The sequence below is a fragment of the Aspergillus pseudotamarii genome (genome assembly GCF_009193445.1).
Source record: "Aspergillus pseudotamarii strain CBS 117625 unplaced genomic scaffold BDV38scaffold_1, whole genome shotgun sequence".
NCBI classification, from domain to species: domain Eukaryota; kingdom Fungi; phylum Ascomycota; class Eurotiomycetes; order Eurotiales; family Aspergillaceae; genus Aspergillus; species Aspergillus pseudotamarii.
The window spans coordinates 644769-669720 of NW_022475015.1; the positions used below are offsets into that span (position 1 = coordinate 644769).

The window sequence follows — 24952 nt, forward strand, 5'->3', positions numbered from 1 at the left end:
ATAATATATAGAAATCATTATTAAAATGAACTAAGAAATAATAAGATAAGAGTAGTATATTTAGTTAAAATACAGCTGAATAGGTGTATATCTGATACTCTACATAATGGATATATAATAGTAGATACTACCATTGCATGACTAGCCGAGCCAAAGGCATTCGGTCGAAAATGAACAATTTGGTGCTAAACTACTTCGGGACCCCGATGCCATTTTTCCACGCTACACCAATAATTCTCATGATTGCGCCGTGATAAATATTTTATGATTGCGAAGTCCCCTGAAACGTTGTCGCACTGCTAGCACATATTTTATCCCAGTCACCTCTTTGGCTTTCTTCTTATGACCGAGGGCATCAAAGCAAGATGGCCACCTTAACTCCCGTCCCTGTGACACTGCCTAAAGACAAAGCACCGACTAAAAAGAACGTCAGGGACATTATCGGCACCTTTCTGACGAAAGAATGGCCGTCCGTAGATCCAGAGACCTTGACCGTGTCATACCATGCGTCGTTTGCCAACGCTCACTGTCCTGTAGAGCGACCGAGGCCCGCTGCGGGCACATTAACTGAGCCCTTGAAGGTGTTCATCAAATTTCATAATGACACCGGGGGGAGCCTCGAAATCTTCGAGCCCCTGGCACCAACAAAGCATGAGGAAGCACTTCTCTGCTACGAGTACGGTCGAACCGGACTAGGAGCCAAAGTCTATGGATTTTTCAAGACGCAGGATGGCACACTTGGAAGAATCGATGAGTTCCTGGATGCACGTAACCTGGAACCGGAAGACGTTGAGGATTCGGTCATCAGAGCGGATGTTGCTAAAGCACTGGCAGCGTTTCATGTCTTGAACATGTCACTGGAGAAAAAGGCAGTGGAATCCTACTATGAAGCTGTCATCACTGGACTCAGGAAGTACCACAAGATGGACAAGTTGAAGGCGCTTGGGAAAGAAGGAGGTGTCACTATCGACCAACTAGTTGACTACGACTTTGGGAGGCGGCTGAGAAATGTGACGGGCAAGCTGGAATCTATAGGAGGAAAGACAGGTTGGTGTATTCATGACATCCAATTCATGAACGTCATGGTGAAAACTGATCCGAAGGAAGGGGAGAGCAAGGTTACCCTGATTGACTTCGAGTTTGTCATGCAGAACTACCGAGCATTTGATATCGGTGGGCACTTCATGCAAAAGATGTTCAAATGGTTTGATGAGGAGAGCAGGATAGCAGCGTGCAGGAAGTACACAGAGGAGGAGAAGAGACACTTCTGTGGCGAATATGCCAGACAGTGGAACGAAGCAACAGGTGATTCAGATACCGGGGATCAGGTGTTCCTGGAATCGGAATACGGATACTTGTTGGCTATCACTTTTGACATCCATAATATGCTTTGCTTCATGGATGAACAAGATGACAAGGATCCATTGAACCTATTTGGGCTGAACAAGCTATTCGAGGAGTTTGTGGATCAGTATGCCAAGCTGAATTTAGAAGATGCATGAGAAAATGGAGGGCATGGGCTATCTTCTATTTTTCTGGTTACTTATGCCATTTCTTACATATTCTGTTTATTGCGGATCGAATCCCTGACTCGACAGATCCCGGGCCGTGTTGAGACGTTGATTATAGAGAACTAGAACCTTAGTAAACTTTGAAAGCACCAAGTATTTTCATGGATAGAGGTCTTAGATAGGTCTTAATCGCTTCATAATCAGGTATTCTATAGAAAACGGCAGATGGCCTGGCAAACATACGCACCTCCACGCGCTAACCGAAAGTCCCCCACAGTATAAGTCAAGCCGCAATCCCCGGACTGAGTCTACCCTCATAAACACTCCCAATGGGACTCCATCCATATTTGTCAGCCTCATGATTACAACAATGGTGTCCAAATGACCCAATGAGATACTGCATGCGGGATTGATGTTACCAGTTAACGCTGACCGACGGCTCACTGGCCCTTACACTGTAATCTGTGCATAATTACCGTACCATGAGGGGCTATTGTGTCCGGCAGATGATCGGCTATACGCGGTGTCTAACATTACGAGGAGTCACGCCACATGTCCTACGAAAATGAACCAATGCGGGTTCTATTTCGAATCCGAGTCCATGACATGACATAGTCACGATAGTATCAGCCAGCCACCCTCCACAGGATCAACGATTCACACTGCTGTTTATACTTACTAAATATCTCTTTCACTTCTATTACAACATTCCTGCCGAATCTATGTGCTGATCCATGGATCCAGAACTCCCCAACGCTTCCATTTGTTGAGTAGTAAACTACGTGGTGCGGTGATTATATTCATCAAATTCCTTGGTTGAGAAGTGTTGTACAATTGTTACAGCAGTCGAAAACCCATATAACAGCATCTTACAACATCAAATACTGGACCGCAGTACTGTATTTATTTCACTCAACAGTCTGCGTGTCATTGTCACACTGATGATCTTATCCCAATATTATACCCCAGGACTTCCTCCGGGCCAATTAATATTCATTATTTGCTCAGGCAATACTAGTGTTAGACACTGAGTTGACCTATCTGTCCCTAAACCTTGCCCTTTTAGTGTGGGATCGAATGTCAATGGAGCCGCCACCATCCATGTCAGCAATGTCTGAACTAAAGGACGTAATGCGAGACTTACTTCAACGAGGTCAATTCACTGACATGGAGATTCACTGTCAAGGGATTACTTTCCCAGTTCACCAGGCTATTGTTTGCACTCAGTCCAGCTATTTCCATAGCGCAATTTGTGATGGCTTCAAGGTATAATTGAAAGAAACGAAAACAAACGTTTCTAGGCACTTATTCTTTTCTAGGAATCCACGGAGAAAGCTATCCATCTTCAGGATGAGACCCCAGCAACCATGGAGCGTGTTCTATCCTTCCTCTATCTCAGGGAGTATAGTGAGGACGGGCACATAGTTCAATATCAGCCCCCTTCGGAGCTTGCCATGCCTGACAATGGGTCGGATTCAATCATTCCAGAAAACGAGGCAGAAAGTCCAAAGCCAATGAATCAAGCCGCTTTCAATAACATTGAAGTATTTATCGCGGCTGATAAATACGGAATTATTCCATTGAAGACTCTGGCTACCTCGAAGTTCTCTCAATGGGCGAATGCGAACTGCAGCTCTCCAAAGTTTCACGAAGTCGTCGAAAAGGTTATGACGTCAGTGCCGTCCCATGAATCAATTCTTCGAGAAGTCATTGCCGACGTTATATCGAGACATATCTTCGACCAGATCCAAGACCCTGAGATAGTTCACATCTTGGACTCTTTTGGATGTCTTGGGTCTCTGATTATTAGGAAATTGGTTAGCAACGAGCTAGTGAGACGCCCCAATGAAGATGACATTTTTCGGGGACTTGTTCAAAAGATAAACTCCGCTCGTCGCTGTCGGCATTGTTTGAAGGATTTTAATGTGAGGTTAATAGGCAGGGAGTATTTCTATGAAGGGTTCCGCTGTGCTGCTTGCAATACACGAAATTGAAGTGTCCGACTAAAAATTGTATTCTGGTTACAGTGCGGCTGCTGATTATGATTTCCTTTGCCCGAATATAGCTCGCTTTGAATATATGCTACTATCAGGTCTGTTGACAGCTTTAAGGTCATCACTGGAGTCTAGTGCGGTGCAGTAAATCGAGTCCAGGCAATAGCGATTTCTTACCGAAACCTCAGCGTTCTACATATAGGTCACTCACTTACTGAGTAACCACTAGGACTCTATAAAAATCCACTGTCCTATAATAGTTTAACATTACTCATCAAGTACGAAGCTTATGTCTAATATAGGATACTATAGTACTAGTAGTGATGAAAATACATCGAGAGAATGACGGTATCTGAAGTTCGCAGTAGGAGTGGTGGTGGCGGTGGTTGTTTATCTAAGCTTAAGGATCCCAGTGCCCTAATAATAGTAATATCTAGCTAGGGCCCATAGTGCCGATAGATGCAGGGTTTAAGAAGTGGTAAAGTACTGCGGGATTAAGATTGTAAAATGCTAAATATACTCAGAGCTAGAGTGTAACTTATAATAAATTTAATATTTATTTAAAATATATGTTTTCTACTGTTTAAAAGGGAAGTTAATAAGGGAGCTAGCCTCAATTCCGGACGCACTCCTGCGTACACTTTCAGTCACCAAATACTGCCACCTCAATTGGTTGGTTAGATTCTAGTGCAAATTTGGATACCTTATCTATCTCAACCGGGCTACGTTGTATGATACAGCATACATTGAAGGCCTATTCCGTCCAGGGTCAGTTAGGACTTAGTGATGTGACATTGGGTGAACGACTTTTAGAACCACCTCGAATGTATCCTGAACTCTCGATCTGGTTGAGTACTAAGTCACATTTTAGTTACCTGTGCTGAAATTGACTTGGTTCAACACCGTATTCTGCTCATCTACTCGAGGTATGCAGTGCATGTTCAGACCTTGCCAAGGCTCTCTTGGCTTTGCTGGCCTTGTGCAGTAACCATTCACCATTCATTCTAGTGCATTATTCTCCCTCTCTTCTTGTTTACTGTGCTCCAGCAATACCCCAGCTCCTCGGTCGGTATTGACTTTGACTTCAGACTGCCTACGAGGGTATCATCATCATTTACCTGAATTTTCAGTGAAGAATACAGCGTACCATGGAGATCTACGCCACCCTGCACTAGGTAACAGTCGTTTATTACTCTTGCGGCGAGCTACAGATATCTAAACAGATTTGGCTTGGGTTGTCATAATGAGTATGTTAACTGGTTTAATATTATGACTTTTAATATCTATAGAATCCAGGACCAGGTATTTCTGCGACTCAACCCAATGGCAGTGACAATGGACATCACATCATATTGTTTACCAGTAATAGGAGTGAAGTATGACGTTATACGACATGTAGACCAGTTTGCTGATGGCAATCAGTGGTGAGTCCGACAGGGGAGTTAGCCCTATAAGGTGACCAGACTAACCCTGGTTTATTAACTCCCAGTCTCAGTTATGATAAAAGATCATAAACGCAAGCAAGAAAAGGTTCGGATTGGCCGGTATGACGTCATCCGTCTTATTCTTAGATTGTTCGTCTGCATCTTTTATTGAGTCTGCGCTGGACCCGCGCCAAGTGGAGCGAATGATGCATCGAATGAGGTAATACCGAGAAAGCCACAGCCAAGTTGATTGTTTACTTGCTTTCCACTCTGTAGATACCTGAACGGGTATAGCTCCCATCTGTCCCAATTGACGACAAACTACCTGGAAGTAACTCAATTGTCTATAAATCCGAAGATTGCAGCGCGAAACGTTCAACTTACCATGAGCCCAACCCAGGTCAGCAACCCCGGCAGAATGCATCTCCTTCCCGTTGCCCTACTCTTCGGAGCCCTTGTCGCTCCCACCGCCAGCGAATCTTTCAATCCCCTCAACCATCTCGCTGGTATCGCTCCCTACCGCACTATTAACGACCCCCCAATAGAATCCGCACCTCCACAAGGCTGCAATGTAACAAAAGCGGCATACCTGATCCGGCACGCAGCCATCTATGCCAATGACTTTGACTACGAAACTTACCTGGAGCCCTTCGTGAAAAAGCTTGGCAACACCACCCAGGACTGGTCGAAAACGACAGACCTCAAGTTTCTGACGAATTGGACCGCCCCCGTTGATGAAGAGCACCTTGAAAAGGTCACCAAGGTCGGGTACAAGGAAGCGGTGAAGTTGGGCGTCAACTTCCGAACCCGCTATGCCAGTCTATCCCATCCGAACAAAGTCTGGTCATCTTCTGCAGATAGAACGACCAAGACAGCAGCCGGTTTTATCGAGGGGTACACACTCAACAAAACCGCGGGAATGGATCTTGTAGAAGTAAAAGAGAAGAAGGATACGGGTGTGGACTCCCTGACCCCTTACAAAAGCTGTCCTGCGTATAGTGGGAGCTACGGCAGTGATCAGTCTCAGGTACCCACCTACCCCCCTTGCTTCATTCATCCTCTCCATTTCTGCAGCTAACACAAATAAACTAGGAATGGGTAGAGAAGTACACCGCACCCATCAAGGAAAGGCTCAACGCGCAAGCCCCTAACTTCAACTTCACCACCTCCGACATAGTAAGCATGTTCGAGTTCTGCGGCTATGAAACCGTCATCCGGGGCGACTCGCCTTTTTGTGCCACCACTCTCTTTTCCTCAAATGACTGGCTCTCCTTCGAATATGGCGAGGATATCAGGTACTTCCATAATGTGGGGTACGGGAATCATGCCTCCCCAAGAATCGGGTTTCCGTGGGTGAATGCTAGCTTTAATGTCCTTTCTACCAACTCCAATCAGGACGTTTATGTCTCCTTCACGCACCGCGAACTCCCCCCAACCGTCATCACAGCCCTGGGTCTCTTCAACAACAGTGCTTTCTCGGGTGCAGATAATGTCAACAAGACTATGCCGACGGACAAACTCAATTACGGACGACAGTGGAAGAGCAGTGACATTCTGCCCTTTTTGACGAATATTGCCATAGAGAAAATGAGCTGCGATAGCTATGGATATGACGAGGGTGACTATTACCGGGTGCTGGTGAACTCGAGCCCCCAACCATTAGAAGATTGTCGCGGTGGACCGGGAGATAGTTGTAATGCGTCGAAGTTTAAGGATTTCGTGAAGGGTTTGGGGGAGAGATTTGGGGACTTCGTGGGAGCTTGTGGTGCGCCGAAGAACGAGAGTCAAGTGGTGACTATCTATAACTGATTAGGCAGTGTGAGCTGGTCTGGGTGATGGAAAATGGGAAGAGGTATATAATGACTAATGATTAATATATTTGGCTCTTTTCTTCTCGGAACATATGCAATTAAAGTAATCTTGCTTTTGTGAATACAGGTTCATACTATTCCCTCAAACGATTATCCATTGATCGAAGAATATAGTGTTAGAATCCATTAAGATATCTTTGCCAGTAGTCAATGTCCTTTCTGAGGTGATGCTCTTTATGTCTGAGAGACTACAATAACCTTCATGAGGAAACAAGGCATGGGACAAGCTCTCAGTGGTTATCAAGCGACTTGGGGAGGGACCTATGAATGATGTAACCTATATCTAACACGGGCCAGTACAGGATAATCAGCAGTGGACTGCAGGTATTTGTCCCTGCTGTCTACATAACACGAATATAAAGTACCCAGCAGTCAGGGCATTTAGAGCTCGACTTCATACAGGACACCAGTACATATATAGACTTAATACTTGTGGTTACTATACGTTGTAGTACTATACACCTTGCCAATGGGTATCTTAGTTGCACCAAGATAATACACGAAAGCCAGGCCTATGAGTTATTAGGTAGTAACTTATTGAACGCCTTGTATTATTAAGTTTGTTCCAAGCAAAACTAAAGCATTACTAATAGCAGACATGCTACCATTATTTTGAAGAAGATTAGAGGATCGACTAATGAGAAACAACCCACATATACATAGCAGTCATGGCACCGGCTTCCATCGGACGTTTCTAGCTTCAGGACTCCATCTAATCCATATACACCATCCTGTTAAGGCTGTCGAAGAGGGATGGACTTAGGTGATATAGCCGAGCATAGATCGCTGAAGCAGTCGTGCCTATCTGCCGTGTTGCGCATCATCGTGGGGAGGTTTGGCCCCCGTCCAAACCCAGATTGGTTGATTGAGTTGAGAATGAAAATTGAGAGACATTGTATTGTGAGTGCAGCATCGGATAGCTAGAGCGTGAGACAGGCCTCTTAACCGGCCAAGCTGAAAAGCACGCTCGCGGCGCTAAGCCTTCGGCTTTGCTCTCAGGTAAATAGCAAAGTGCCTGTAGGTGGCATAAATCATTAGCACATGACTCTTCATTCAAAAACCTGACGAGGAAGAGAGATGGAATCTATCTTACCCAACCGTCACCATACTCCTTCGAGATGATAGCAGTTTGCCCCTGTTTGAGCTCGATCTGCTTGGCTCTAACTGGCTTGAAACTCAATTCCACCGAGTATACCGCACCCTGCGAGTCGAGTGGTGTAATTGGGCGACGGGATTCTTCAGATCCTTCTGGCTCCTCAGGCACACCAGGTAGGGATGTTGGCGTGGCAGTCCGTGGTCTGATGCAGGTCTCAGCTTTCTGCGTAGTATAGGGCATCGATAAATCCCCGCCTCGGTGGTAGTCTGGGGCGACCATCTCCGTGGAAGTAGCAAATTCAGGGGGTTGTAGCTTCTCGATGTCGTGACTACTAGTCTCGTCTAGTGAACTGGTATCGTTCGCATCAAGGTGGTCTTCACATTGATTGCCTGACCTTTTGCGGATTCTTAGGAATGAAGGAGCGATGACACGGGTCGGTTTCCTGGCAAACTTGAACATGCTATATCCGCACAACGTGGCGAAGCTCCTCTTGAAGAACGACGGTCCTGTATCTTTGGTATAGTCTCCTTCTTCCAATGTGCTGTTGCGCTTCTTTGCCGCCTTTGCGGCTCGGTATCTTCTATACAGCCACCACAGGATAAAGCCTGCCATTACGGCCGTAACAGCCCCTAGACTAACAGGGACTGCAATCTTCGTAGCATCGTGCGTATTGGTCGTAGGAGAGTCAGAGGAATTGTTCGTAGCTGTCGGGCTACTTGTGATGCTAGAGCTTGACAACGGTGGCGACAAGTGCGTTGCAGTGCTCTCAGGGCGAGAGTATGTTGATGTAGGTTTGGTCGTTGAGCCAGGACCCCATTCACCAGAGTGATTGAGTTCGCCACCTGGAGTCCATTGTTGTGCTCCTTGACCATTCGTGCTTGAGTTCTCTGGGCGATAGAGCCCATCGTCTGGGGCAGCTACTCCTGCCTGAGAGAGGCCACCACTACCTGGTGCCGACTGTCCTCCCTTTCCATTTCCCGAAGTACCTTGTCCCCCGTAGCCAAGGCTTGCATTGGGCGTAGCTGTTTGTGCAGGTCGTGTTTTCGATGCCATTTGGGCTGCCTGCAGGCTGCTCGTCGTTGTACTGGGTTGCGGACGTGTTCCCTCGATGGAAGCCTGTCCTGCATTCGGAAGGGTATTACCTGGCGTCGTACCTTGCGACCATTGCCCTCCCGATGCTGCCCCTGCCGGCGCGCCCACGCCTGCTCCAGGTTGCCATACGCTACCATCCTGATACCATCCATTCGTCCCTTGACTTCCGGAAGAAGAGAGACCATTCTCGGTGGCCGACTTTTTCGTCTCTTGGCCCCACAAGGTCTTCCGGCCCGGGTGATATAACCCATCATCCAGTGTGGGTGATTGCGTTCCTCCATCCCATGGCGGACTCTGATTTGGGGAATAGAGACCAGCGTTTGGTTGTCTTTGTGTTAGACCGGGGCCCCATTGGCCAAGTTGGTTGGCATTACCACCTGCGTTGTCAAGCCCCTTGGGATATCTCTGGTTCCCCAAAAGGTTTCTCTCACACTCAATTCCAGCCATACATGCCTCACTAATGTCACTAGGCTGCTCTGACGGTGAGAAGGCGTCGTAGGACTGCATAGTGGCCGACGGTGTATCAATCCTTTGCCCTAGAGCTATCGTAGGACACCAATTGAAGCAGAATCGTTCTTCTGTATGGGTGTTGTAGATACAAAGGCTGAACGATTTGTATCACACGATGAACAGTGCTTACGCCAGATCTATGCAGCTGTCAATGAAACCCAACGCGATGGTAAACAGAACAGTAGGAGCATTCCACACGAGGAATGCGTCACCAGCGACTTCAAAAAATTTAATCAGCACCCAATATCAGCGCATAGGAGATTTCGCGACTCACAATTCCTGGTTTGCTCGACCAATGTGAATACTACCATCGCCCGTGCTTTGAGGTGGTTGTACAGGGGAATTAAATTAAACTGGAAAGTTCGTCGACGCGAGTGGTGCATAATTGAGCTCATTCTTTGAATTTCTAGTAATTTTATTGAAACTTATTTTGACTCTAACCTTCGTCCCCGCTTCCATAAGAGTTTGTTTTGACATATCCATAAAAAGTATGTCACACTGACAACCCAGGGTGAAGCCTTAATTGATTTTAGCACATTCCTCGGGGTCCAGTCAACAAATGCCCCAAAGCATTTGGAATCTAAAGGCTGTCCAACCCCCACCTGGCATAGACTATCGCTGTCCCAGTCCTGCGCGATTGCACGTCTCTAGTATGACACAGGTGGAAGAGCGTATACACTGCACTCATTCCACTGGGTTATTAAGTCTAACCAGGGAAGATTATACTAAGCGGGTGAACAAAGTATCTCTGTAATGGCACATCAAGATTGTTCATAACTCCTGGGAAATGGATTGTAAAACAATCTCAATCAAGGTAATGACAAGATAGCAAACGCGTAGAAATATTCTTAAAACCCACATTATTGCTTTGACACGAGAAATCTTGCCGGGTACAGACAAATGTTTTCTGAGATTCACTAAGCATTCCAATCTGTAAGGATATAAGGAACTGATTCCCGAATACTAGCTTCATGGAATGGCATCTGCCCCTGCATGCTTAGCCAACATTTCTTGGGCTTGACTGGCAGGCCCCACCACGGGAAATGACATAAGGTTTGGCTTTCATTACCTTAGCTTCATGAAGGGTGGGAATAAGAATGACATTAGTGCTTGAGGTTTTGAACCTCTCAGTTTATCTTTGGGATTTGTGCTTATCCCCATGCTGTCGCCATCATAGGGACTGGCTCTTGCCTTTTATTAGATATTCTTACATACCACTGAAATATGGCATACCAATACTATTGGTGTGCCTTCTTGACCCTTGGTAAATCCCTTGCTTCGATGTCGTAGCCCCTTCCAATAGCAGCTTTACCTGACATTGAATAGCAGAAGAAGGAAATAAAATGTCTTCGGCCAGCAGCCTTCAAAGTCTTAGTGTGAAGAAGGTATGTTAATAAATTCTAACATTATTACAGTAAAGTAAATGCTCATTATCTCTATATGTCAATGTGTCAATGTACATTATTCCCGCGCCGACCACTCACAACTGAGCGACGTTTTCGACCCACGGTAAATGGTCCTGGCGGTGAAGATCCTCCTCACCAGAGCTTGCGTTGAGACATCTTCTTAGGGATCGACACCAAAGCCTTGAGAAGTCTCGCATCATCCCCAGACTCAACGCCCCGCTTGAAATTCTTCGGCCACACATCCGAATACGTAAGGTTCGTGAAAAGAGGCACGTCGACCTCACAGATTGTCCCTGCCGCAGGCAATGTGCCATTGGAAAAGAAAGCCCGGACCACCTTGGCTGTACAAAGAGAGGGCACGGACAAGGTAGTATGCTGTTACCAGTCGATGGATTAGTTGTGTGCTTGAATAAAATGGGAGAAGGAAACACTTACCCCGTAGCCATTCTGCTCGAGCAAGACACTACCCTCCATGGTAGCGCTCAGGTTCTTTGCCGCCGCAAGCGGAGTAGAGGGGTCGTAGGTGTTGCTTAGCACCAACACAGGATGGGGTGTCTTGATATCGAAGTCGCCAGTGTACCGTTCCTTGGCGTACATCTTCTTATTCCATTGTGCGCATCTCATGTCGCCATTAGCACCGTCACTCGCGATTCTGCTCAGGGCTGCCCTGGCCTTGCTGTATGGTAGCACATCAGACATGCTGGCCGATTGTGCCCTGTCGGAACATCTGATACCGGTCCCTACTTCCTTGGAAGATGAAGTCAAAGACGCAGACAGCCCGTATGATTTGATGGTCGAGTATACCTCGGAACTACCCAGGACGGTTGCGTTACGGATCAGTACATTATAAATGAGTTCTGAAGTCAAGGGCCAGGAGCTGGGAGCATATAGCGCCTCATAGATGGTGGCTTTGATGTCGCTGTAAGTCACGATCCCTCCGATACTTGGAATTGGGATAGGATTGAACTTGAGCTCGTCAAGCATCACATAAATTGCGGCTTCCAGGTTGGCAGCACTGCTGTATATTTTCGCTAGAGGGCAAAGATCTGGTGCGTCAAAGCAGCCCGAGCAGAAGCCTTTCAAGACCGCGTCGACATCCACAACGGCTTGTGCGTTACTGTGTAGAAAGAGACAGGAAATGTCAGCTTTTTTCTTTTTTTGGTGGTGCTAACAGAATGGTGTAATCGCTCAACGTCCTGCTTCAGATCAAGAGAAGGCATCACTTACAATCCGCTCATGTACTCAGTTGGGTTATCAACACCATCAAGTGCCAGATAACCCATTCTTTCGGGGAACATGGCTGCCATCACAGCACCCACCGTAGTCCCATAGGAGATTCCTAGAGCATGGAAGTCAGGAAGTGTCCCGTGAATTCATGCGCGAATCGTGGCTCTTACCCCAGTAGTTCAGCAAAGCATCCTTGCCCCTGAGAGCATCAAGAACCTGGATCGTATCCCTCGCGGCAAAGCTAGTACCAATGAAACTTCCATTCTCGCCATTCTGAGCATAACATGCTTGTGCATAGTTTGTGCCCTGGGCCCATATTTCCGCCCGGGCTGTGTTAGACGCTCTGCCATCCTGTGGAGCCTGAAGCGATGCAAGCTCTCTGGATGAATCATTGCTATAGCACGAAAACGGCATGGTGTTTCCGACGCCCCTGGGAGAGATGATTAGAAGGGTTTATAGGCTCACGGGAGCTGGGGTCACAAACCGAGGGTTGAAGGATATAAGATCATTATGTCCTCCCAGTATTCTAAATAATCGATTCAGGTCAGTAATTGAATGGGGAAAAAGGGGTTACCTGGCGGCTTACGTTTGGAATTCTTCCCCATATAATCCAAGGCCCTCAAAAGAACTTACACCCGGACCACCAAAGTTGAAAAAGACAGGTTCTGCGGCTGGTTTCTTGGTTGCCGGCCACTTGGCAATATCGAGAGTCAAAGTCTTGTTGGATTCAGAGTCCGTGTAGTCCAATGGCACGTCGAGTGTTCCACAGATCATCGGCCCAGTGGCATTTGTTGGGTCACAGAGTCCTTTCCAATGAATCTTGCCTAATTCCGCTTGCGTGAGGGAGGCAAGCGAAACTATGGATAGCAGTCTGGCAGTGAACGATGAAGACTGCTTCATTTTCAAGTCACTAGTAGTATCTCAACAGCGATAGAGAGAAACCGTGGAGTGATTGTAGAGACAGGTACAGGTACTCAACCTGGGTGTTATATAGGTACTCGGGTACACAAGTCAGCATACTAGAATCAATTGAGGCACACAGCCCGTACCGATTCTCAAAATGGATCAATCCGCGAGGTAGGTTGTTGTTACTGGACAAGGCTGACTTGGCCCCCAATGTCTCGAGTATCCACATGGTCTCGTCTATCTATCTGTTCTGGCCCAAGGTGACAGCACACTCCATACTGCCCTACAGTCGGTAAGTGTGCCGTGCAGCGGCTGACGGTGGCTTAGAACTAAGATCGGCACGCCAACTGGAGCTAAGATAAAATGGCCCCGGAGTTGATAGGCCGAACATCTCAATTACCACATTTAGTTTAGCGTATGGAAACCCTCAGACAGCAGAAAATTTGCAAATAACTAACTAGTAAATATAAATGACCTAATCGAGATCGGCAACCGTGAACTCAGCTCTTAGTCTAGACGCCTTGTATACTCCATAGAATGGCCCCCACGATTGAGACTCGACAAGAGAGCATAACACATATCACCGGAGGTCCGGAGGAACTAGGCGAAGTCTGACCCAACAAATTTATATTTATCCCTCCGCAAAAAAGCGGCAATGCGTGCATAGGGATTTGGACTTGGCACCAAGTTAAGCATTGAATATCGATGCTAAATAACCTTCGATGACGTCCCCCGGATCCATTTTTATTTACCTGTATTCCTTATTTGTTATATTTTTATTTTTTATTTTTTATTTTTTATTTATATTGTAAAAAAAAAAAAAAAAAATTAGAATTTTTTTCTTTTACTGCCGGCAGGTCCATTTGCTTGGATCGTTTGAACTATTTCAAATTGTATAAATTACGGGTATCGCTTAAGATACTATGAACATATGTCTCTCCCTAATTCGATCACATATACTATTCATTACCATTCTATTTAGTTCTCAATTCCATGTCATTTATATGATACAAGTGGTAAATGGTTAGTTAGTATTTAATCATGAATGAGAATTCTGAATATCTATGCCATCCCTTCCGTCTACCGTGCTCATTGTAGCAGTGAAAGAGTAAATAAACAGAACAAAAGAGGATAAGAGGGTAAAGAAATTTGATGGATACCATATCTCAGAAGAAAAACATATTTGTTCTTTTTATATAATATCTATCTTCTGGCATCCTTATCCTTCAGCATAGCCTCTCAGTTACTCGGAACTCCCTACAATCTTATGGTTGATAGGGCTGTTTCGAGGGGAGCACTTTCATTGGAGGAGCATTCCCAAGTGAATATCTATGCAAAAGAGCCTACTCTTCCTACTGGCCTGTGCTCTATCAGAGCTCCTTTCGTCTAGGTAGACTCTTCCGAATTTGTTCCTTCAACCCAAACATCAGCAGTGGGTCCAGCGGAGGCCAATCATACTGCCGCCCTCGCAAAGCTAACGAAATCGGTTTTAGCCCCCCCCAGCTATATCCGATAAAATGGTATCACTTGGATCGAAATATAAGGGAGCAATGGGGCCTATTACGAATCATTCCACTAACCGAAGACAGGGTTTTGCATTGTGAAGCTATGGTTGGGTGTTACGTGTAGAGTCGCACACCCACTGAAGTCACCAAGGTTAGTCGACCAAAGCCATGGTCACCTGTGACCTGTCCACCACTATGGGCTCTCTTCAACTCAGGAAGTGTCAAGAAACTCGTCATGATTGGATCTCGTGGAGTATATATCCCGGGGAGGAACATAATGTTCACTGTGTGAACAAATCACTTGGAACGTTGATCGTGGTGGGAGCTTGTCTAGGTTAATCGTCCTTCAAATCCTAAGATTGCCTGCGCAGCAAAGAGAGAGAGAGTGTGTGTGTATGTGTGTGTGTGGGTGGGTGGGTGTGCTTGCAGTCCAGAAGCCTGTTTATGTTTCGCCCTTTGGTATGGTTATAGGTCAGAATGGCACCACGGAGTGAGTTGCAAGCAAGAGTATCCCGGAGTTGCGGCAACTGTCGGGCTGTCAAACGACGGGTATATCATCTTCCTTTTCCCTTTCGTAGCGGCATGGTCTGTTCTAACTCGCCTTGTCGCTGCACAGTGCGACCGGCAGCTTCCTCACTGTGGACAGTGCACTCGCACACGCGAACAATGTTCTGGGTACCGAGATGAATGGGATCTCGTCTTCCGGAACCAGACAGATGACACCATAAAACGGACCATGGAGAGAAGGGCTCCGAAAGAGGACCAGGCCGCTCTGCCTCCGAATTGCAACTCTCGCCCACTACCATCACCCGGCTTGGGGTCCAGCCTTGATGAATTAGGGGTCAATTATTTTCTCTACAACTTTATTACCGGCAGTCAATCCTCTTCGCGTGGATACCTTGACTATATTCCGGCTGTCTACACCGCCGATAGCCACCACCCATCAATGCTAGTAGCCAGTATGGCAGCGATCGGCCTCGTTACATTAGCCAATACAACCCGGCAGCCACAACTAGCCAAGCATGCGCGCGCTAAGTATTCAGAAGCGATCAATCAGGTAAACATAGCACTAACATCACCTACCGAATCTGTCAAAGATAGTACCTTAATGTCGGTGATCTCGTTAGGACTGTTCGAGTACGTCTCTGACTTCACATCCTGGGCTCGACATGTTCGGGGAGCTGCAGCACTGGTAGTTGCTCGGGGTAAGAGTCAATTTTCGACAAGCGCCGCCTTTCCTATTTTCAACCAAGTTCGCGCGGATATGGTGGCTGTCTGTATGTATAGCGGCCAACCGCTCCCGGAAGACATGTGTGAGCTGCAAGACGAAGCAAGTAGGCATATGGACACGACAAATGCGTTCTGGCGCCTTGGTGCAGTGGCCACCAAATGCACAAACCTTCTTTGGGGTGTCAGGAATAATAGACGGGAGTTTCCCTGGTCTAGTTTACTGGAACAGGCTACTGTCCTTCAGAATGAGTTGCAGTATATCTTTGGGATCCTTTCCATGGAATCAGGCTATATAACGTCCCAAAAGCCTGGTGGGGACGCAGCTATATTTTACAATGAGCGATTTGACGTCTACAGGAACTCTTGGGCTATTAGAGTCTGGAACAACACACGGATCCTTCAAATCATAGTCTGCGATTCTATACGCAATATTGTGAACCAAGTTCTTGTTACAGACCTCGCACCCATTATTCGGACACCTATGGAGCTAAGACTTCTAGACTCACAAGAAATATTGTCAAAGCTTGGCAAAGATATAATAGCCACCGTCCCACAGGCATTGGGGGTAATATCTTCGGCATCTGAGACAGACCACACTATCGACGTTTCGTCTGATATCAACGGATCGGCCGGATATATGATGACCTGGTCTCTCTACACGGCAGGGAAGTTATCAGTCATGGCAAGTGAACCCCGGCAGTGGATCATTCAACGTCTTCAGGATTTTGGCCACAACGCAGGAATCACAATGGCCCTGCAACTTGTGGAGGATATAATTAAGATAGATCAAGGCGCTGACCGAGAATCCCCGATCCTGATCTCGGGTCCTTTTAAACGATGAATTTAACGATTATTAATATTGACATTGAACGTCGTGTCTTTTTCATGTAGACAGTGACGTAAGCAAAGTCGAAATAGGTACCAATCAACGCTTCATCCTCCTACCGAGTATTTTATGAGAAAAGAAAGGCTCGAGGTGTTTCCCTACCTAGGATATTCGAGTGAAAGAGTTAATTTAAGCGCAGGCATTAAGCAATATATCGGCCAAGATAATGTGGTGGTGTCGTTGCACCTGCGGCGCTGACCGGAATTAGTCCAGCCATTAGATTAAATTCAATCCATGGGTAAAGTTAAAAAAAACCACCATCGGCATTCTACTCGCTTCAACCTCCCAAATTCCACCATTTGCCCTCATGTTACTGCGGCTCTACCAAAAACTACGAGGTCGGGATTATTCCGACCCTTGTCTTTATATCTTTCCGTTTTCGCTTCCTTCGATTATGGTCCAGTTTACGATCGCATTGGCACTGCGAAACAAATCACAATCATCCCGAGAATTAGCTAAAATTAAATATCGCCTAGTAAATCTACATCGGAATGAAAATTTAGGCGAGGATTATCTTTTGCGCGTAAATCCGAGAGGGAAGGTATGGTCGCAGAGCATATATCCAATTACCCATGTAGATTAGACGCGAGCCAAGGTGACTACATAAGAGCATCGTACTGATTGATTGTGTTTACATTGCAGGTTCCAGCTTTAACTGCCAAGTCAATTTCAGCTCCGCTCACAGACAGCCTGTCCATCTCATATTGGGTCTGTGAGCAACACCCAAGCCTGATCCCGGAGACCCATCGGACGACCATTCAACGCCTACTATCCCAGCTTCACCGTATTCAAGCCGACAATAATCCAACCCCGGCAGTAGATGACCTCCTGGCTCGTAATGACATCTCTCCTGAGCATCGTCGCGCTCTGGAGTATAAACGAGAATGGTGAGCTTGACCCGATTCGTTTGCACTTGCACATTCCATGGTAACAGTAAGAACTGTTCAGCGACAGAAAGCAAATAGATCCCGACTTAGATAATGAATACGAAGGTATGACGGATCAAGCGAGACACCTGTTGTCTGAGGTTGTGGTTGAATACGAAAAGGTCAACCCTCGGGGGGTGTGGATATTTGGGAACAAAACAGGCCCAACAGTGCTGGATGCACATATTGTAGCCTTTATAGCGAGACTCATTGACATCCACCTCGAAGATTTGGTCCCTCCCCAGTTGCAAACATACGCAAAGGCGGTCATGGAATTACCGGAATGGGGGACAGTCATGCAAGGGATGCCAACAGTCTGGAATCCTTCCTTGGGCCCGATAGATCAACTATAGACAAATCATTCGAAATGTACTCGTCGTGAATGTCCAATTATCGCATCTCCCTCTTCGGTCGAGATACCATATCAAAGGTGGAAACAACCCAAATCAAGCCGAAATTCCTGGGCAGCATTTCACTGGCGCCAGAAAGTTTAGGGTAGCTGTTCTCGATAATCAAGCCAAGGGTATTCCTTCGAGATTCTGATAATAGCGTCCATCCAAGCCGGCTTGTGCCCTAGCTTCTGCGTTGAAAGGCTCCTTAATGTAGCCCCGGAAGTACTTCCGTACATTGTTGCGGAAAACGTGCACTGGATCGGTTCCCTCCTCTTGACAGATCCATGTCAACCATCTGTGGCCGGTCGTAACGTGTGTGATCTCATCGTTATGAATAATCTCTAAGCTCTGGACACTCTCGGTATCACCCGCCCTGCGGAACTTGTCGATAGTCATTGGGTTGACATCAAGGCCTCGGGCTTCGTGTACAAGTGCAATGATGCTGATCCGTGCCCGGAGATCATGAGCTGTGATAGTAGCCGATTCCCAGAGACCGTGATGAACAGGGAGCGCGCCAAAGTGAGAACCCATTTCTTCTATCCGCGCGCGCAGTAGCGAGAAGTGTTTGGCTTCGTCGTTAGCTACCTTGAGCCAGTCATGAAAGAATGCTCGTGGCAGTTCCCGCGAGCCGTCTGGTGAATCTGGGTTCGTCTGGAACGTGGCGAACCGTATGCATATGTCAACTGCAAGGTCGATGGCCCAGAGCTCAATATTGGCCAACGCATGCAGCATGGCAATTCGGCTTTTCAATGTGCCACCTTTTCCGGCCTTTGGGATGGCCCAGGGTTGGACTTCAGACAATCCTTCCCGTGGAGGTTGAGCGGGAGGCAAAACAGTTCCTCTTCCAAGAGGCATAGGAGACGACGACGCTTCCTTCTCGGTCAAGATAGAGAACAAATGATGAGTCAGTTCGATCTTATGTTCCGGGTTCGCCGTATTCAGAATATGAGCGCACCAATCACACACTGTGGCATTTTCATCCAGGTATTTTGCTGGACCCGACTCAATCTGATGAGATGGCGAAACTTCCTGTTGTGGGCTGGTGGTCTTGTTCTTCGAGCCTCGGTGCTCCTTCAACTTGAACTTTTCACTGACAGGTTCGAGCTTAACTAGCGACACCTCAGAACCGTCCTCTGGATTGTACAACAAGGCCACATGTTCGCCCCGGACATCGACCGGGAAGGTGCAAGCCTTTATCCCAACACTCGACTCGCCCGTCTCTACATTAAAATCATACGCATGCCATGGGCACGAGGCAACGTATGCGGAATCCTCAATATCGATCTGAGAGTCCTGCATAGGACCGCCTGCATGCGGGCATTCTGCTTCCATGGCGTAATAAGCCCAACCATCATCGGTTTCATTGACCGCGCGATCTACCTTCTTTGACGGCTCAATTACGGGGAGGCGAAACAATACCAGGCGCTTTTTGTCGGAGAGATGGATGACATATCGCGCCTGGGTAAAGTCTGAAAGTTGGCCAAGCCGAACTACCACCATGTTGCATATGCAGAGATAGAGATAGATCGTTATAAAATGCGTATACAAAATCGTATGTGGTCTGATTCATGTGTGCCCAATGTGGGGTCACGTGGGGTCGTGTGAATTTTTGTCAAACCATCCCGTATCAGGCAAGACAATCTTTTTGTGTAAATCACTAGATTGTTACACTGTTAAATGCAAAATTGAGTAAAATTTTCAACAACATCCGATGTGGTGTAATGGCTAACATCGCTGTCTCTCACACAGCAGCTCGGGGTTCGATTCCCCGCATCGGAAGCATTTCTTTTGCCAATGTATTTTTTCTCGACGCCACTTTTTGGTGCTGAATATTTCCCATGAGAGCCAATGTCTGAGTTAACTATGATTAAGCATTTTTGCACTGCTTATTGAAGCTTTCGGTATGTGGACACGGTTAAAAGTGTACTGTTAAAAGTGGGTTGGTTATGTTTGGTGGTTGAGATATATATAAACTTCAACAACCACCTCTATCGGTCCCGCTCTTGAACCTCATCTCCCCCTATCCTCAACATCCCCATCGTTTAGTGCCGCTAGACTTATAAATGTCAAGTGCAATTATGCATCCTGTTGACGCGCAGGTATTTGGGAGATTTCGATTGGACTCTGCCCCTAGAAGACGGGCACAACCACAGCTTTCACCGACCGGCCGACCCACTAAGCAGTCTCGGAAGACACATAACAAATCTCGCAATGGTTGCTCAACATGCAAACGGAACCGAGTCAAGTGTGATGAGGCTCGACCACTTTGTGGTAGATGCTCCAAACGTCAAAGCATCTGTGTATATGAGGAGAAGCTGTCTCCTGAACGTAGAGGCGAGGTCGGTCTGCAAGAAATTGTTCTTTGTGACCCGTCGTTAGGGAACCGGGGAGAACACGAACGTCTAGAATGGCGCATTGAGCCTGGCCTTACATACTCACTCATCAACAACATTCTGAATCATGGCTCACCACACTCAAGAGGAACCAATATCCCCGCCACCGCCATGACACCAAGTACACACCTGACACAACACTTGGCGCAATGCATCGACACATCCTTCCAGTCTTATCCAGGATGTCGATTGTTCCATCGATTTGTTTTGCCCAACTGTGCAGCTACCCCGGCGCTTATGCATGGTCTCCTTGCGCTATCTGCTCGACAACTGCAACACCTTCAGCCGTCGTGCCGGCTTCATGAACGAGCCTACCTTTTCCATACACAGGTCGCTACAAGATTACTAAACGAAGAACTCGCACAAGCGACAATAGCAGCCAAAAAGCTGGATTTTATATTTGCCACATGCTTGCTAATCAATATGATATCTTTCGCGGCAAATGAGACTATCCCTTCGAACTCCTGGTTGTTCATGTCCGATAGCACATCCATCGATAACGCTCTTAACTGGTTCATGGTACAGCAAGGAATGGGCTACTTGTCCAAAATTCTCAATTGCAATCCTAACGGTAGTGTCTGGAACACAGAGCTCGATGCTGACACATCGTGCAACCCACTTTTCGGCATCAGCGATGACCTTCCGTCTGATTCAGACTTGGCGCTGATACCCCAAACACTAGCCGAAATCTGTTGCATCACTGCAGGCAGTACCCCTGGCGATAACCCGTACTATACACCTCTCGTGTTACTTTCCCGCGCCTTCCGGATCAAGAGCTTGGGGCTCGGCAACCTTAACAGCTATTTATCATTTGGCCCACATGTACCGCAGTCTTACCGCTTGTTGCTTCGTCAGAAAGACGAGAGGGCGCTACTGCTTTTTATGCTATGGCTGATGCTATTCGAGGAAGAAACATGTTGGTGGATTAAACCACGCACAGGGAATGAGTACGCAGCCGTGTCGTGGCTGCTTGGCCAGAGTGAAGACCACAGAATCAGAGAGATCGTTCGAGACCCAACGACTTTTGTCCGATCGAATGATTTTGTGTAGTTGGCTGGGTATGTCATAGCGTTTCAGTTTACGTTGTTCGTGCAATCAATTCTTTCGTCATGAGTATGGCAGATGACTATTCGTAGCCACGTCCTCAGATAGTGATGAGGGATTTTTCATTTCACCAAGGAATTCTAACGCAAGAACCACAGTTGACACGGGGAACCTTGAGTGAGCCTATCTATCCATGGCCAGTTCGAAGTGACGAGACACTATGTCCCAAATAGGAAATTTTCGTATCACGATGTGGGGCCGTGAGGATCCAACCCTCGAGACGATCAATCTTATTGGAGAGCGAACCCATCCCGCCTCATATACTGTGGCCGCGGGCACCGAACAATGTCCCTAGGGAAAGGACATAGAGCCATGGAAAATAGGACAGAAAAAGCTATATAAAGGCCGAAAATTTCACTGCTGAAGATGCATCCATCGACTAACAACCCACTTTCTCTGAATGTCTTATTTATTATACGCTTTCGATAGCAAACCAGTTCACAATATGGTCAACGTCGCGATTGCTGGTGGTACTGGTGATGTAGGGAGAACCATTCTGGAGGTATTGCAACAATCTACCAAACACCAGGCATTTGTTCTATCTCGAAAGGTATGGGTACCCCGTTGTAACAACCAACCAAGAAGCTGACACAAGATAGTCATCGACAGGAATCCCAAACACTCTCGTGGCTGAATACAACGATATCGATCAACTCGCCTCCCTGCTTGAGGACAATGAGATCCATACAGTCATCTGCGCTCTATCCGTTGAAGGGGCCTCCCTTGAATCGGCGCAGCTGAACCTGATCAAGGCCGCTGCACGGTCCCAGGCTACAAAACGCTTTATCGCAAATGGATTTGCTATCCCCTACCCCAAGGAGTTCGTTGTCCAACTTCTTCTCTCCCATCACAAGGCTAACTCGTAATAGAGCTCTGGAGGTTTTGCCCCAGCTCAAGGTCTATTTCGACGGAATAGAAGAGCTTCGTAAGTCAGGACTGGAGTGGACTATATTCCAGATCGGGATGTTCATGGACTACTACGCGACCCCGGCCCTGAAGTCATACCTGAAGCCACATATCATTGCATTCGATCTCGAAAATAAGGTTGCCGCTATCCCAGGAGATGGTAACGTCCCCCTCACTTTAACCTATTCGTTTGATATGGCCAGATTCCTGGTTGCATCATTGGACCTGGAGCACTGGGACGAGGAGAGCCGTGTCGTTGGGGACGAGATAACTTGGAATGAGTTTCTTACTCTAGCTGAGGAGGCTCGTGGTGAGTATTCATTTACTGAATCGAATTGCCGTCTGCCAGAATGGCCTTGCTGATTGAAAATTAGGATCCAAATTCGAGGTTCATTACGATGACATCGAGAAATTGAAGAGGTTCGAGATTACCGAGCTGCCGGCCCAAAAGGCTTTCTACGATCGGTTCCCAAAGGCGGCCTTCCAGTGGTTCACGTCGATTTTCGAACGGTTTACTGCTGAGGGCAGCTCTCACATTCCCAAGGCTGGTAGCTTGAATGAACGTTTCCCCGACATCAAGACTCTTTCGGTTAAGGAGATGCTCAATACTTACTGGAAAAGTGGATGAGCTAGCCATGTATTTTACTCGATGCTATTGGGTGGTGTGATGTTATGCGTGGTACTTCGGATGGGTACGTAGTTCAAGTTATAATCATACTCTCCAGAATACATGATATAAGGCTAGGGAAATGGATTGATGCTGAGCTTTTGGAGGTGTCGACTGAGATGTAGGATGGTTAAGAAGCTAATTGAAACAGTCAGAGTAACCAGGGCACAAAGAACAACTAAACAGCGCATCTCCTGCGAGAATCCGGCGGCTATACTAGGACTGGATAATAGGTATTAAGAGTACCTGCGGGAGGATCTACATAGCGCTGCAGGTGTAACATGACTCGTCATAAATTATTTGGCAGAGGCGGTCAAAGAGGAGCACTCCAAACACAATAAAGCAAATCCCTCCCCCGCTCTCCAGCCCAAACTCAACTCTCCTCCCGTCACTATCCAGAATACTCAGGACCTGCCTATCACCCGTTACCATGTCTGACGCTGCTGCTGCTTGCAATGTCTGTGCGAAGGAGTCGTCGAACGACATTATTCTTAAAAGATGCGCTACATGTAAGACCCAATGGTACTGCTCGCATGAGTGCCAGAAGGCCGATTGGAAGACACATAAAAAGACTTGTGGCAAGAATGCCAGCGGCATATTCGCCAATACAACCTGGACCGGCCGTACTCGTCCCCAGAACCTCGAGGCCTTTATCGAGAGGCCGTTCCACCAGTTGCACAGCAAGAGCTGGCTCCACAATCGCCCGGAGAAGGATGTCTACAAGCTCCTTATCGATACCTATCGAATGAAGACAGAGGACCAATACACCATCGAAGGTGAAGTCGATGAGGACTCTATCTATTCCGGTCAACCTGACAGTCGCTATGGGTTTCGTCGTTTTCTACGCCTAGTGGAGCAGAAACCCGACTTGCTTCCCTCATGGTGGTCTCCCGAGAAAGCCAACGCGTGCGTGGCCTATGGGCTGAACAAAGACAATTGGAGCTCGCTCGACTGTTGCGCCGAGAAGGGGGACTTTATCGAACGCTACGGGGATTCCACCTTTCCAATGCAAATGAGAATGTTCGGGGAGCAGATTTGTGGTGAATAATCGCGGTTGAGCTGAGTAGGTTTCATCTACACCAAGAGGTTATCGGGCGGTCTATTAGGATGGATGAATTTCCCTATTCTATTCCTTATATGTAATCAGTGCGACACACTCTCCGGCTGGTTCTGAACTGCAAAGGAGACCAGGATTTATGTACGAGGAGCCGGGATTGGGGAGCTCTGCAGGAGGTACGGGCCAATTCTATCCAATATCCTCTTCCTTCGATTGAACTTGCAATTATTGTCTAACATTGACTCTGGTGTACTACAACCCTCGATTACTTAAGGTGGCTTGGGGCGCTGAACAACCAACTGCTCTTTACAGCGAGTTACGATATGCATGGCTGGCAAGTTTATCGCACAGTAACTTGACAATCGCTTTCCGGCCCTTCGCATTGGCGATTGCCATTGGTGTATGGCCATTCCAATTACGAATATTGGCCTCCGCACCATGTTGGAGAAGCAGCTGGACAATGGCGAAATGCCCCTCCCGAGCAGCTAGGAACAGCGCTGTCTCAGACTGCCTATTCCGAGCCTCGATGTCCGCCCCAGACTCTAGCAGTACTCCGCTAATGCCCTCGTGCCCACCAGAAGCGGCACATAAGAGTGGTGTCCGACCATCTTGATCCCGCGCATCAACGATGGCACCTTTCTCAAGCAGCACCCCGACTATTCCTTCATCTCCTCCCCTAACGGCAGCCAATAACGGTGTGTCACCTTTCGGATCTCGCACTTCAATATCTGCCCTATTCTCTAGTAATACTCTAACTGTTTCTTTATCCCCTTGCCCAACGGCAACTAACAATAGTGTCCTACATTTTGGATCCTGTGCCTCGGTATTTGCGCCTTTTTCAAGCAGTAT

General features: G+C 47.2%; 12 protein-coding genes and 1 non-coding gene across 13 annotated transcripts; 9 read left to right on the plus strand and 4 right to left on the minus strand.

Moving 5' to 3' along the window:
• The first annotated feature begins 287 nt into the window (after positions 1–287).
• Positions 288–1716, plus strand: BDV38DRAFT_231987 (putative choline kinase). The gene has a single exon (XM_032052990.1). The coding sequence runs from the start codon at positions 366–368 to the stop codon at positions 1500–1502; it is 1137 nt and encodes a 378-aa protein (XP_031919791.1). The 5' UTR covers positions 288–365; the 3' UTR covers positions 1503–1716.
• Positions 1717–2022: 306 nt separating this feature from the next.
• BDV38DRAFT_231989 (BTB/POZ domain-containing protein) lies at positions 2023–3953 on the plus strand. The gene is made up of 2 exons (XM_032052991.1): positions 2023–2777; positions 2831–3953. Exons 1-2 carry the CDS (start codon positions 2589–2591, stop codon positions 3503–3505), a joined length of 864 nt encoding a protein of 287 aa, XP_031919792.1. The 5' UTR covers positions 2023–2588; the 3' UTR covers positions 3506–3953.
• A 1376-nt stretch (positions 3954–5329) lies between these two features.
• BDV38DRAFT_2176 (putative histidine acid phosphatase) lies at positions 5330–6762 on the plus strand. Its single transcript, XM_032052733.1, has 2 exons — positions 5330–5956; positions 6022–6762. The coding sequence occupies exons 1-2, from the start codon at positions 5348–5350 to the stop codon at positions 6736–6738; spliced, it is 1326 nt and encodes a 441-aa protein (XP_031919793.1). The 5' UTR covers positions 5330–5347; the 3' UTR covers positions 6739–6762.
• A 1122-nt stretch (positions 6763–7884) lies between these two features.
• On the minus strand, positions 7885–9495 carry BDV38DRAFT_276812 (uncharacterized protein; the record flags this gene model as incomplete). Its single annotated transcript, XM_032058329.1, has 1 exon — positions 7885–9495. One exon carries the CDS (start codon positions 9493–9495, stop codon positions 7885–7887), a length of 1611 nt encoding a protein of 536 aa, XP_031919794.1.
• Positions 9496–11036: 1541 nt separating this feature from the next.
• On the minus strand, positions 11037–13031 carry BDV38DRAFT_289611 (alpha/beta hydrolase; the record flags this gene model as incomplete). The annotated part of the gene is made up of 6 exons (XM_032061286.1): positions 11037–11279; positions 11340–12021; positions 12132–12243; positions 12302–12561; positions 12616–12657; positions 12718–13031. The coding sequence occupies 6 exons, from the start codon at positions 13029–13031 to the stop codon at positions 11037–11039; spliced, it is 1653 nt and encodes a 550-aa protein (XP_031919795.1).
• Positions 13032–14885: 1854 nt separating this feature from the next.
• BDV38DRAFT_289614 (Zn(II)2Cys6 transcription factor domain-containing protein) lies at positions 14886–16649 on the plus strand. The gene is made up of 2 exons (XM_032061287.1): positions 14886–15091; positions 15159–16649. The coding sequence occupies exons 1-2, from the start codon at positions 15020–15022 to the stop codon at positions 16611–16613; spliced, it is 1527 nt and encodes a 508-aa protein (XP_031919796.1). The 5' UTR covers positions 14886–15019; the 3' UTR covers positions 16614–16649.
• An 885-nt stretch (positions 16650–17534) lies between these two features.
• On the plus strand, positions 17535–18016 carry BDV38DRAFT_2190 (uncharacterized protein). The gene has a single exon (XM_032052761.1). It carries the CDS (start codon positions 17653–17655, stop codon positions 17935–17937), a length of 285 nt encoding a protein of 94 aa, XP_031919797.1. The 5' UTR covers positions 17535–17652; the 3' UTR covers positions 17938–18016.
• BDV38DRAFT_2189 (Rieske [2Fe-2S] domain protein) lies at positions 18017–19498 on the minus strand. Its single transcript, XM_032052757.1, has one exon. The coding sequence runs from the start codon at positions 19474–19476 to the stop codon at positions 18097–18099; it is 1380 nt and encodes a 459-aa protein (XP_031919798.1). The 5' UTR covers positions 19477–19498; the 3' UTR covers positions 18017–18096.
• Positions 19499–19683: 185 nt separating this feature from the next.
• BDV38DRAFT_t4 lies at positions 19684–19755 on the plus strand. The gene has a single exon. It is a non-coding gene; the product is annotated as a tRNA-Glu (tRNA).
• Positions 19756–20054: 299 nt separating this feature from the next.
• Positions 20055–21419, plus strand: BDV38DRAFT_266891 (Zn(II)2Cys6 transcription factor; the record flags this gene model as incomplete). The annotated part of the gene is made up of 1 exon (XM_032056489.1): positions 20055–21419. One exon carries the CDS (start codon positions 20055–20057, stop codon positions 21417–21419), a length of 1365 nt encoding a protein of 454 aa, XP_031919799.1.
• A 461-nt stretch (positions 21420–21880) lies between these two features.
• BDV38DRAFT_231994 (uncharacterized protein) lies at positions 21881–23169 on the plus strand. The gene is made up of 4 exons (XM_032052993.1): positions 21881–22023; positions 22073–22293; positions 22343–22689; positions 22754–23169. The coding sequence occupies exons 1-4, from the start codon at positions 21919–21921 to the stop codon at positions 23005–23007; spliced, it is 927 nt and encodes a 308-aa protein (XP_031919800.1). The 5' UTR covers positions 21881–21918; the 3' UTR covers positions 23008–23169.
• A 307-nt stretch (positions 23170–23476) lies between these two features.
• Positions 23477–24094, plus strand: BDV38DRAFT_276818 (zinc finger MYND domain-containing protein; the record flags this gene model as incomplete). Its single annotated transcript, XM_032058330.1, has 1 exon — positions 23477–24094. One exon carries the CDS (start codon positions 23477–23479, stop codon positions 24092–24094), a length of 618 nt encoding a protein of 205 aa, XP_031919801.1.
• Positions 24095–24409: 315 nt separating this feature from the next.
• BDV38DRAFT_276819 (ankyrin repeat domain-containing protein) lies at positions 24410–24934 on the minus strand (the record flags this gene model as incomplete). Its single annotated transcript, XM_032058331.1, has 1 exon — positions 24410–24934. A coding segment is annotated over one exon (525 nt), but the record flags the coding sequence as incomplete, so codon positions are not given.
• Positions 24935–24952: the final 18 nt, after the last annotated feature.

What these genes read in the sequence shown, in the direction of transcription:
- BDV38DRAFT_231987 (XM_032052990.1), top strand. Translation starts at nt 366, where the DNA reads ATGGCCACCTTAACTCCCGTCCCTGTGACACTGCCTAAAGACAAAGCA.
- BDV38DRAFT_231989 (XM_032052991.1), top strand. Translation starts at nt 2,589, where the DNA reads ATGTCAATGGAGCCGCCACCATCCATGTCAGCAATGTCTGAACTAAAG. An exon ending in CAATTTGTGATGGCTTCAAG is followed by an intron (nt 2,778 to 2,830) that starts GTATAATTGAAA and finishes ATTCTTTTCTAG; the next exon opens with GAATCCACGGAGAAAGCTAT.
- BDV38DRAFT_2176 (XM_032052733.1), top strand. Translation starts at nt 5,348, where the DNA reads ATGCATCTCCTTCCCGTTGCCCTACTCTTCGGAGCCCTTGTCGCTCCC. An exon ending in ACGGCAGTGATCAGTCTCAG is followed by an intron (nt 5,957 to 6,021) that starts GTACCCACCTAC and finishes CAAATAAACTAG; the next exon opens with GAATGGGTAGAGAAGTACAC.
- BDV38DRAFT_289614 (XM_032061287.1), top strand. Translation starts at nt 15,020, where the DNA reads ATGGCACCACGGAGTGAGTTGCAAGCAAGAGTATCCCGGAGTTGCGGC. An exon ending in GTCGGGCTGTCAAACGACGG is followed by an intron (nt 15,092 to 15,158) that starts GTATATCATCTT and finishes GTCGCTGCACAG; the next exon opens with TGCGACCGGCAGCTTCCTCA.
- BDV38DRAFT_2190 (XM_032052761.1), top strand. Translation starts at nt 17,653, where the DNA reads ATGACGGATCAAGCGAGACACCTGTTGTCTGAGGTTGTGGTTGAATAC.
- BDV38DRAFT_2189 (XM_032052757.1), bottom strand. Translation starts at nt 19,476, where the DNA reads ATGGTGGTAGTTCGGCTTGGCCAACTTTCAGACTTTACCCAGGCGCGA.
- BDV38DRAFT_231994 (XM_032052993.1), top strand. Translation starts at nt 21,919, where the DNA reads ATGGTCAACGTCGCGATTGCTGGTGGTACTGGTGATGTAGGGAGAACC. An exon ending in GCTATCCCCTACCCCAAGGA is followed by an intron (nt 22,294 to 22,342) that starts GTTCGTTGTCCA and finishes AACTCGTAATAG; the next exon opens with AGCTCTGGAGGTTTTGCCCC. An exon ending in TCTAGCTGAGGAGGCTCGTG is followed by an intron (nt 22,690 to 22,753) that starts GTGAGTATTCAT and finishes ATTGAAAATTAG; the next exon opens with GATCCAAATTCGAGGTTCAT.